Consider the following 12,068-nt stretch of genomic DNA (forward strand, 5'->3'; position numbering starts at 1 on the left):
TCTTCTCCAGGCTGAACAATCCCAGTGCCCTCAGCCTATCCTCAGAGCAGAGATGCTCTAGCCCCTGGATCATCTCTGTGGCCTCCTCTGGACTCGTTCCAACAGACCTATGCCCCTTTTGAGGTGGGGACACCAGAACTGGATGCAGTGCTCCTCCTGAGCATGGAGGTTCTCGGTGCCGACGGCTGCGCAGGGCAGGGACAGAGCAGCCTCCTGCTCAGCAGCAGTCTGCATTCAGCAAGAGAAATCCAACTGCAGAGAACACGAGTCGTCATGCACAAGGTGAAGAGACGACTGGGAGATGCCACTCGGGGCTGAGAAGTGACAACAAGGCAGATTACAGGGGGAGAAGCCATGCAAGGCACACCACCAGGAGACATGCATGCCGGGACAGCCACACACGAGCTTGCAGATGGGTTGTAGCAGCCAGCTCTCCACCAGATGGAAACGGCCACCTCCAACACAGCCCGACGCCTGCACGGCCACTGAGGGACAGGGACGAGCAGAAACCCACCCAACGTGGGCTTCCTTCTGGTGCACACAGAAGCTGCGAGGCTTTACAAGAGCAGTCACAGTCCCTAAACATTCAAAAGCAGGAAAGTAATGAACTATGGTCGATTTTACAGGGTTCTCTCCATCTCAGATGCCCTTATATCTTACTTATCATAAGACTGGAGGGGTCTTAAGTAAGTTCCCAGAAGTGATTGTAGTTCCTTCGCATAATCTCGTTCTGTTTCCAGAATATTTTGCAACACCTAGGGTGAGAGACAGAGCACTGAGTAGATCTTTGTACTAGTGACTCGTCAAAGGAACGCAACATCAGCTTCCAACTGTGGCAAAGCATGGGAGTCTATTTTAAGTCCATAAATGACATTTCGTAATGCAGAACCCAGAAGGCTCAGGAAAACTCGGGGGGGGGGTCCAATTTTGGGGTTTTATTTTGCAAACTGGGGGAGGCCTGGAAAGCAGGCTGGAAAGTAGGTGTTAAGGGTTGCTCCTTCTTCTCTGGCAAAGCATGAAGACAGTCCAGACCCACGTTTAGTACCTGACCCCTGAGAGGCTCAGGCCTAACCCTGCACAACTGGCTGCCAAGGTGTGCAAACAGATGGTGTGTGGGTGCCTCCAGGGAGCACCCTTTGCACCAAGGCAGGCAACAACATAACCCAACAGTGGCTGGACCAAGGACGGCTCCTGCAGCAGCTCAGGCCAGGGCACTGCTCCCTTGCCACTTCAAGGACACGCTGAGTTGGGTTTGGTCCTGCTAATCCACCTCAGCAGCCAGTTTGTCTCTGGCAGCAGGGTAGGCAAACGCCCTTGCCTGCACACTCCCAGTTAGTGCTCCAGTCTCTCAGTGTGGATCAGCTGTGGAGGTGGTGGAGGTGGTTCCCAGCTCTCTGGACATATTGTTTCTGATTTGCTTTGCTTGAAATATATTTAGAAATGCCAAAGAGCACATTTCACCTCCGGCACCGAGAGCTGGGGATGTTCACATGCAGGCATTTTAACTCTCTTACACCGCAGGGTTCTCTAGCCTGGAGACAGTGGGAAGGTCCCTGTCCCCCTCTGCCAGACCTCACTGCTCTGGTAGCAAGATGTTAGAGGGGGTGATGTTTCTCCATCCCTTCTGCAGCCACAGTTCACAGCCTGGCACGCTGAGCTGCTCCAAAGCCAAGCCCAGTTAACAAGCCAGACTGGGAGCTGTGGTTGCTGCCCCTTCTCCAAGGGCTGCAGCTGCTGGCAGAGGCTCTGGGCAGGCAGCTCAGAGTGTGACTTCTCCAGCCAAACCCAAGACAGGGATCACCAATCACCCTTGCTTCACGCTGGGACATTACCTACCCATCTTTATCAACGGGAAGTAGCTCGCAGTCAGTAGCAAGCACAGGATGGGGGACATTGTGCCTGATTCCCCAAAGCTGCCACCTCTGCTATATTATCTCAGTCACCTACTTTGAGTCTCTCCTTTTGTGGTTTACTGTCTCGACAGCCTTGAATCACAGGAATGGCAACAGCTGCATTTAAGCACAGAGTCACAGTCCCAATTGTTACAAATTGCTTCAGTGATTTCTAAGGGAAGGAGCCAGTTCAGAAGATTAATAATATGCTACTTATTAAAATGTACGATCAGCACTTTAAAACTTACCACAGGGTAATAGTTCTTTGTCAGCTGAGTGCTTTCAAGTCCTTTTAATGCTTTGGGAGAGAGTGGTTTATCTGTATAAAAAAAAATACATCAATAAATTACAGTGCACAGCTTTCATTATTCCCGCAGGAGAAATCACTGCCACGTCATGTCCAGCAAACATAACTTCACCCCTGTGAACATCAAACTTCAATTGCAGGGTTTCTTTGCCTGCGTCAGAAAAACCAGGAGCAAACCAAAGGCGTGCAGGACACGGAAGGCAGCTGAGTGAGTCACACCACAGGCCCTGCACAGCCTCTGCCAAGCAACTTACAGGTTTGCTCTGAAACCCCTGGCAGCAGGCCCATGTCTGGCACTGGTCGGAGCTACAGGGTGGCCTCACCCATGCCACAAAATTTGGGGTTTAAAGCTGAGTGTCTGTCAGAAATGCTGGACACAGCGTTTTGTTCCAGGTGATTCACCAGGCACTGGAAGCCAACACCAATCACTATGCTGAATTCCTGCCGTCCTTGCCCCGCTACCCCTCCCGACTGGGACCGGCACCTCTCCAGACTGGGACAGGCCAGCAGCACATGGCTGCACCTCCTGCCGAAACGCCTCTGTGCTGTGCAGAGCAGCCTGTGTCTCCTTGCTCCCTGCAGCTGCTCACAGAAGGCAATTACTTTCACACTGATCGCAGGAGAGAAGCTTGGAATTGATAAATTCAGTCCCTGGAAACCGCAATTGATGTATTGTCTAATTATTGCCTCTGCAGAGGTTCCTGTCACTTCCAGCCGGGAGTTCCGTGTCTCATTTAGAGACTTGGAGGAGCTTTGCTCCATGCAGCTAGTTATTTCCACCCAAAGGGCAAGCTTAGGACACAGGGGAGGTACAAACACTGCAGAAAAACAAGCACCTCCATTTAGAGTGACAAGTCTCTCACTTTGGAGGTGAGGAAAGCAGCGAGGGCTCCCCCTGGACCACAGCCCCCAGGCGGCAGTCCTGGGCAGGAGAGGGTTAGCTGATGGGCCCTGTACCCATCACTTGCAATACGTGTCCTGAGCCAGCAGAGACCAGGGGAATGAACCCTCCTCCCACATGAAATGGGGGCTGGAGGGAGGATCTGGAGGGAAAACTCTGCAGATCCATCTGGTGGGCTCCTACATCAGGATCAATGGGAGACTGACCCCTCGCTTCAGTGAGGTGCTGTTACCTCGTGCAGCTCCCATCCCATTTTCCCCACAGGGCTCAAGTTTGCTCTCCTTTTTATAAAGCATTTCTCTTCTCTACTCACTGTCTTAATTAGAGATTCCTGGGTTGTGCCAGACAAACCTTCAGTCTCTGCTGCAACGTCCTGCTCCAGCTCAGACATCCTTTCCCTGAGGATGATGAGATATCCTAACAATGACTTTTTCAGTTTGAATTAAATAAAAACTGGCCTAATTCTGAGCACTCATTAATTTTATTCTTCCCTCCTTTGCTTTTTTTGCTTGCAAGTGTTGGAGCACGGGTGTCTAACAGGAGTTGTACACTTTGCAAACCACTGCTGATGTCTCCCAGTTTGAGGCCAGGGCTGATCCTGAGCCACAGAACCAGCACTGAACACACAACAGTTCTCTGTCTAGGGTAAGTCCTCAATGCACATTAAGGAATTAGTTGGATTTTGTAAAAAAAACAAGTCCACTGTCACAGAATGACCTCAGAAGCACAATGTGGTGAGCTGCTTGAGTGGATACGTGGCTATGGGGCAGTTAGCCAGGGGCATGCTTCATGTCACCACCACTCCACATCTGGGTCAAATCACAGCGCAGAAAATGTTAAGGACACTCAAGACAAAGCTCAGTAAAGGCAGATGTCATCAGATGGATCATCTCCTCCCTCTTCCTTTCTCACTATCACAGAAGATGCATCTGGGGGAAAATGCACTATGTGAAATCAGCCGTCACTATGGACAAAACTGGGGGACCGTCCCCTGTGGCCATACAGTTTTTGTTGGTTTTCCTTACTGCAACCATGAGCATCTATTCCACCACAGCCAAAAATGACCAAACACAAATAACCACCTGGCTGAGGTCTAACAAAAAGCTAATGCTGTGTGCAGACACTGGAAGGACCTAGCAGCTCCCCAGGACAAAGGGGACCCACGCAGCGACGTCCTGGCAACGTCCCCGGAGCCATGCTGCTGGGGCATGGCAGGGCAACAGCAAGGCACGATGTGCTGGGCAAGAGGGGGAAGCAACTCTCAAACAACTCATGTGGAAGGCCTCACCCTTCTGGCCTTGTTCATCCTTCCATTAGCCCTGCTGCTTTAAGGACACAGTCAGTCCTTAATAAAGAGCAGCAATTTCCCCAAGGCACCAGGATCTACGCCGCACTGCGCCGCTGTCATTCCATCAGCCCATGAAAGCCATTTGCTTACCAGTGGATTTGATTTCTCTGACGTAGTTGCTTGGGAACCAGCCTGTTTTTCCATTCAAGGTCCCTTCCCACCAGCCCCCTTCTTCAACCCGGGTGACATAAATAATGTCTCCTTTGTTAACGGAGAGTTCATCCTCATTGGTCTGCTTAAAATTGAACCTGGCCTTTACCACCAGCTGATGACTGCCATTCTCGGTCATCTCCTACAGAAAAAAGCATGGAAAAACATCAGTAAATAGTCAAAAAAAGCAGAAGCCACTAAGACAATCCATTGTTCTTTGTTGTGACAGCTGTTTTTTCAGTATTGCTCTTTATAACAAGCAGCAATGTCTTGCTTTTGTGTAAGCACTCCTGCCAGAGGACCAGAAGGTCCCTCCCAATCATTAATTTAGTTTCACAGTGCAATGGATAGCAGATAAGAATTGCTCTTCTCATGTCACAGAGAAGAGCACCACAGTTTGGAGCAGTCATGAGACTCTCTCCAGCTGGGGCAGCAAAGCTGTGATAGAGATCAGGAGAGAACAAGCCCCTCTGGCATGCTCGACCCAGGGGTACCACACAAAGCCCTCTATCCCTGCAGCCATCAAACCCTTGATGAGATGTTAAATAAAGGTTACCACAGGCTTGGATTGCCTCCTTAACACCCTCACTGATGTTGAAGCTGTGCTGTTGGAGTCGGCGTGGGGACCTCCAGCCGCAGAGCTAAGAGACGATAGGTGTGAACATGGCCCTTTTGGTGGCTGATCTGGTGAGGCAAAAACAACACCTGAATTTTACCCAACCATCCACCAGCCCTCTGCATCACAGCAAAGCAAAAAGTAAAGCCTGTAAAGAAGATAAGAACAGGGCACAACAGTTGAAAGAGCATCTATCGGGGCAAGACAGCAAGTTCACTGCATCTCCAGTGTGGGTACTCCTGGTCAACATGAGGATGGTTTTGCTGGGCTGGGTTAACCCTTCCGTGATGGAAGAAACTGAATTGCATCCCGAGGCACTCCTAGGTTGTGCCAGCTCTGAAGCCACATATCCAACTGCAGTACTTTTTTTATATCCTCCCTTAAAACTGTAGAAAACCAGAATACTCCTCAGCACAACACTGCCCAGCTGGGAATGTTTCTGGGACCCCAGGAAGCATTGTTGAAGGTGTGTCTAGTTTAGCTCACAAGTGAGTGCTCTTAGGTCACCTCTGCAGCTGCAGCGTGGGCTTCCCCGCCGAGAGGAGAAGAATGCTGAGCAGCTGGACAACACAATTGCTCCTCTATTTAGATGAGTCCTGGGTTCATTCTACAGCTGAAAGAGGCTAGGCACAATTTGGATTGCTCTTTGTGGACTGTTGCCATTACCATGTGAGAGAGGGATTCAGATAGCATTGAGTATGGACATGAGTGTCAACCCCAGGAGACTCAGCCCACAGAAAGGCTCAGACCCTCAGCAGCTCTTGGAGAGTTGCCTCCTTCACATGCTTGAAGATCATCATTTTGCCAACTAGTTTCTGAGCTTGTTCCTGTGACCACTTGACCGATGCTGGGAATAATGCTGCTGCTCTGACACCTATCTGTTTTTCAAAATTAGTGATTTGTTTCTGTATTGACACCAAAACACTGTCTAGAGGGTAAAAAGTTTCCTGGTCACAACTGCCCCATGCTGAGATTGAGTCAGTGGCCTCATCACCAAGAACAATCTTGGCTCCTGTGGGACCTGGCAGCGCTTGGCCTCAGGATCCTGCTTGGATGCTGCAGAGAGGTATAAATGTGGGAGCCAAGCCACCCAGTAATTCCCAGTGCTTCTCTGCTACTGTACCCTCAAACCACACTGTGGGGGAGCACTCAGACCAACTCTCTACATGCCATGGTGCTCACATGAAGCAACAGCAGACATTATCATTTCAGTAAACTGTGAAGTACTTTTGAGTTTTCTAGCTTCCTTTAGGGTTTAAGAACATTTCTGTATCCCAGAGCTGTTGTTTCCCCCTGCAGTGTAGACCTAACATGCCCATGGACCTCCAAAAGAGGACAGAGGAGAGTAGTCTGTGGTCTGCAGGTGTCACTTTGCTGGGTGTGCAAGACCCCTGGAAAATGTTTGGAATTCCTTCTTTGAAAACATTGCAAGAGGAGAGGGTGATCAAGAGGAGAGGGTGATCAAGCTGTCGAGCGTGTGCAGGAATCAGAAAACACAAAGGTTGCTGTTCCCCTGTTCTCCTCCAGTCCAAATGTCAACATGGAAAAATCATTCCAAAGGGGAAGTTTGTTGGGAGTTACAGGAACTCAGCTGGGCTTTTATTCTCCTCAGAGGATTGTTGTTTGAATAGGAAAACACCTCATCCTTAAGTTGGACCCGGAGTAACATAAACCCTCAGCTCTTGGAGGAAGGATTTGCTTTGTGTTTCTCCACTGCCTTGCACAACAGGGGCCAGATCCGTGACCACAACTTCCAGGTGCAGCTGCCTTACAGACCCCCAACCATACCACACCATGTCCACCCACTGGTCCTCCCAGTCCACACTCCAATATTCATGGTAAATCTCGTGTGCTGTCAGTGAGTTGGTTCTCTCCTTTGCCCTGCTGTTACACAACTGCCTGATGGCCACATGATAAATTCCCAACTCCCTGGGCTGCAGCAACAGCAAAACCCCTCTGCATAGAAAACCCACTTAGCAAACACAGTGGTTTTTTTCCTCTGAAGCATCCTGATATTTGAGCAGGTGTGGTTTCAGCAGCTCCCAGCAACTCACAGGCCAAGAGGGGTGGCCGAATGCCAGTGTGAGATGTTCTTCCCCTGATTCCTTCCAAACAGGGAGGGTGTAAACCACGAGTCCAGGCTTCTCTGCTCATTCAAGCCACCAGCAACGGTCCACGGAAATGACTCGCTCCCTGTAGATTTTATGCTTTTCCCTGCCCCTCCCAATCTTCCAAAGCTTTTATAAATATCTGCAGCAACCTAGAAACAAATGCAAAACTGACTTTGACAGTTTGGCAGGGAAGTGTATCATTTATGTTACATCATGGCAGCATCCTATTTTATGCCTGGTCCAGCATGGAACACTGCTGCCGTATGTTGCTCAAACTATGGTTAAAATAGCTGGGGTTTCTGCTCACATTCCTACACTATTTTTGGCAGATGAGCCTCGCCTGATCCAGCACAGCTGGTTTTCCTCCCCTGCCCTCTCTTCCAGATAAAAGCATCAAGCTCTGTATTGCTGGTAGCTGATGGACAGCTGCTGAACTCTGAGTTTATCTGCTACAAATGATGCCTCTAGTTATTTGTATAACAAGATCCACAAAGACACAAGGATCTGGGCTTCAAACGGATCCTCAGAAACACATTCCCACGGTGTTTCCTTAGCTATCACCTACTTCCCTCTGCCTCCAACAAGGGTGTGGGGATGTGCAGGCATGCTGGAGCCCCGGCCACAGCAGGAACTGCAGGAGCTGGTACCAGGTTTGTCCTGATGCCCCAGCCCTTTGCCTCTGGCCAGATGGACAAACCAGACCAGCTGCAGTGGCAGTTTGTAGGACGCAGGCTCCTGCTTCTCAGGAACTTGGCCAAGCCACCAAAAAGCAAACGTTTTAGACATGTATTTATTTTACCCTGTACTTTTCCCAAGGGTGCTCTCTGCCTGAGCAGTTAATTATATCACAGGCATTGCGCTTTTAACATTTAAGCGGAGAAAGCGTATGTTCAAACAGATGTTTGCCATGAAACCAAGAGGATCACCACTTCCCTGTCACCCCGTTGGTAACGTGAGAGAAACTACTCCCCAGCAAAGTCCTGTCCTGAGCCTTGCACAAAGGCAGCCTAAGAACCTGGATTTCTTCAGAGCAGCATTATACACACATGCACAAGTATGTGTACATATATATACTACTATTATACATTATATGTAGCACTATTATACATCCTATATTATTTTTATATGTTGCTATTGATATAATACATACATGAAAACTTATACTATATTTATACATTAGATAAATGATTGTATGTATTTTATACAGATATGATTTTATAAAACCTTGTGCCAGAACAGAACATAAAAGAGGTAAAAGGGAGGAGAGGGTCCAGTCCCAGCAATGAGGCTGTTTCACTGAATACCTGAGCTGCTTCTGTACTAAAAGAGCCCAAAAGCAAAAGTTCACTTTAATGAGAAGTGAAACAACCAAGAAAACCACTGCAAACCCAATCTAGACAAAATACAGTAGACCAATGAAAAAACCTTCCTGTGAAAGGAAAATCATGGGTTTGAGTTTTTCATTTTTCTCCTCTCAGTTGCCTAATGAGCCATGTGCAACAGGGAAATTGAACTCTTCTCCTGGTACTTTGGTGGGTGTCATAAACACTTTCTACCCTGCAAACTTCCCAGCTCTGTGCAGACCTGCTCCTCATCCCCTCAGAAAAGACACCCTGCTCCTCTCACCCCTGTCATCCTACCCCATTGAACTTCTCCTTCCACAGCCTATGTGACTGAGTAACAGTTTAAAGCAGCCTGTGGGGAACAGCCACCTACTTGGGATGGAAACAAGAGGAGCTGATCTGCTTTCCTTCAGCAGCCCACTCCTGCACCCAGGGAGGCAGGACAAGCCATCAGCTTGATTCCCAAATCCAAGAGCCTATTCCGCAGGCCCAGGGAGAGGAAAGAGAGAAACATCAATACAATTGACTGAGCATCTGGCAACGACATTTGTTTTGACATTCAGTAAAGATATTGTACAGATGGAACTGTTTATCTCCTCAGCTTTAAAATGTGCTATTTAAAATCTGGTATTTGCATTTTGGGAGGTGCATGCTCATTTACATCGAGGCTCCTTTACAATGACCTAATTTGAGATTGGTTAATACTGTCAAATCTGAGCAAAGGTCCCTTAGTGTAAAGCAATAATCTAGCTCTGAGAAGTGCATACAGCAACTCTGAAACACCACATTGAAACCCAGAGTTGGTAGAAGTGTGAAATGTTAACCCCACCATCCAGCACCAGGTATCAGTGTGGGCAGGACAATTTGCCAAGGCTCCAGCATAAATTAAGAATTACAAAACAACAACAAAAAAAAAACCCAAACCACCAAACCAAAACCACCCCCCCACCCCAGCATACATAGAAGACAATTTAAAAAGATGACGGAAAAATACCCTTTTTTCTCACCTTCAGTAGCTTTATTAACAGCTGTTAACGTGCTCAGGACCTTGGAGAACTGCTCTCCAGTGTACAGGTCGTGCGGGTCAAACACCTGCGAAAGAGGAACTCGGTCAGTGGAGCTCAAAACATCTCACTCTGGCTGTCTGAGCAGCCCACGCAGAGGGTGACGGCGAGGATGAAGTAGCCCGTATGTCTCTGCAGGGGAAGGGTGTTTATTCAGCTGACAAGTCCCATTTCCTTTGTCGTGAGTGAATTCCTGGGGTGACAGTGGCAGGCGGCGTGGGAAGGGCAGGGGCAGCCGGCAGCACTTGGAGCGTAACGCTGGGGACACGGGGGGAAGCGATCGGTGCTGCCTGCAGAGCAAGGACTCCTCTGAAAATCACAGAGAAGGTTATCGCTTGCCTTGAGGGAAGGAAAGATTTTGCTGCTATTTTTGTTATCAAAAGCTGAAGGGATTGAGGCTGTACATATATCTGTATACACACACACACACACACATATTTTCCGCAGCAGAAGAGGCACACACAGAATTTTCTGCTAGTGCAATGTGGCACATAGAATACATTTGTAGCAGAAACCCAAACCAGTTAATTTATGTGTGAGAATTTTGTGTTGCTAAGCCTCAATAGCAAAACAGATATACATAGGTTAGCAAGGGCTTATCTTCTATGACTGGTAACCTGGACCTTCAGAAATGACCACCGGCTGAATGAGGAGCAATCTGTGTTACCAAAACACTGCAATCCCCTCTAACACCTAAGAAATGCCCTCAAGTTCGCACAGACTGCACGAATCCTACTATTACTGAAGCAAAGATAAGTGTCACCAAAAGCCCCATTAGTGGTACCATCAAGGCACCATCTGCTAATCCCCAAATATGCGTCATCTTGCAAATAGAGACCACAGATCTGCATGTCCAGTGAACAGGAAAGAGGATTTTAATGCTCTCCTGACAGGCACCGTCTACTTACAAACACCTCCAGTGCACTGAAGAGCTATCCTGCTAAAGAAGTACAGGAGCTTTAATCACCTTTAGGGCAGTGCTGCCCTTTAAAATGGCCCTTTCTTGCTTTCTACATATAGCTCCTTGAGTACACTTGGCATATTTCAAATAGAAAGGGGACTGGCCTCTTCCACAGCCCTGGATGCTCGTGGCATCTCTTCCTCTTGACAGACAGGCCAGTGCAGCAATGAAGTCCAACATGGGCAGTACAAAGGCTACTCTTTGTAGAGAATATATTTAAAAATTGACTCAGCCACTCAACACTGAGAGAATGGCTTTATCCTAAAGAAATTTAACCCATGCTCAGAGGGGGAACAGCCTGCTGTCCTCACGAACATTAAAATCAGTAGCTCCGCAGCTCCAACTGCACCCACTGCTCTGCACATTTTGGGGACATGCCCACCTACCTCAGGCTGTTTCCAAGCTGATTTATCACCCCTGCTTGCTTGGGCTTGCTCCTTTGGACCACACAGACCCCATCCCCTCTGCCAGCTGGTGCATGAACTAGTTTCCCTGCCTTGCAGTTGCAGGCAGTGCTATCTGAGCATCTCCCGCAGCCCTAAGCAGCGACGTTAGCGTCTCCACGGAAAGGGAGATGGTAACGGAGAGCCCGGGCGTGTGCTGACCCTGCTGGCAGCCGCGGGGGGATGCAACGTTGCAGCAACGCCGTCACCCTCCCGCCAAGCAGGAGAGGAAAGTAAACAGCGAGGCCGGGATGTTTGTGTGCATCTCTCTGGTGTGTCATTTTCTCAGTCATATCCTTTTTCTTCCACTTCAGTAAGTCCAGAAAAACGAGTCCTGCCTCGCACAAATGGCTTTTTTTTTTTTTTTTTTTTTTAAAGGACCAAGGAAGTAAAACACATCACTGATCCTCCTGTGCACAGAATAATGCTGTAAGCTCAGAGTCATCAGGTCAACAAAGTCCAGAGGAAAATGGTGGCGAGAGGGATATGCAAAAAAAAATCTAGCACAAAAGCAAGCAATAACTTTTAGGACTGTTCTTCATGCAGAAATTGTCTGGAATTGCTACTGTGGAACAATGGCTACGTGGAAACCTCTTCTGGATCAGCTACTGTAACATCAATGTACTTTGCAGCTTGTTCCAGAATAAACTCATCGTAGAGAAAAGCCCTCATTTATGAGCTAAAAATTACTTTTTCCAGCACAATTAATCAGTAATTCCACTCCTAACTAAAAGACAAACTGCGAGGCTAGAAGCAAAACAGAGCAGGGAACAGCTTTTTCACTCTTACTCATGGAAGACCTAGTGGAATCGAGTAAAACCCCACTTAAATCTATGGCTGTCACCAGAGAATCTCCATTAAAAGGCTTTTCCGACTTTCAGAATGACAGACCGCAGCTCCCGGGCATCACAGCGGGAGAGAGCAAACGAGCC

At 48.4% G+C, this 12,068-nt stretch overlaps 1 protein-coding gene across 2 annotated transcripts in view; it reads right to left on the reverse strand.

The window, feature by feature from the left end:
- Positions 1-9,758, reverse strand: part of ARHGEF6 (Rac/Cdc42 guanine nucleotide exchange factor (GEF) 6) — a 28,739-nt gene extending 18,981 nt beyond the window's left edge. Inside the window, exons 1-5 of one of the 2 annotated variants that reach the window (XM_008946521.1) lie at positions 9,676-9,758; positions 5,182-5,282; positions 4,539-4,740; positions 2,141-2,211; positions 661-755 (exon numbers count right to left, since the gene is read on the reverse strand). In XM_008946521.1, coding sequence (XP_008944769.1) covers positions 661-755; positions 2,141-2,211; positions 4,539-4,737 — 365 coding nt within the window. In that variant the 5' untranslated portion in view covers positions 4,738-4,740; positions 5,182-5,282; positions 9,676-9,758. Of the gene's footprint in view, positions 1-660; positions 756-2,140; positions 2,212-4,538; positions 4,741-5,154; positions 5,283-9,675 lie in introns of both variants that reach the window. The other variant, XM_008946522.1, reaches the window with a different exon arrangement.
- Between the last annotated feature and the right edge of the window lie 2,310 nt (positions 9,759-12,068).

Source organism: Merops nubicus, unplaced genomic scaffold (genome assembly GCF_000691845.1).
Source record: "Merops nubicus isolate BGI_N331 unplaced genomic scaffold, ASM69184v1 scaffold19158, whole genome shotgun sequence".
NCBI lineage: Eukaryota > Metazoa > Chordata > Aves > Coraciiformes > Meropidae > Merops > Merops nubicus.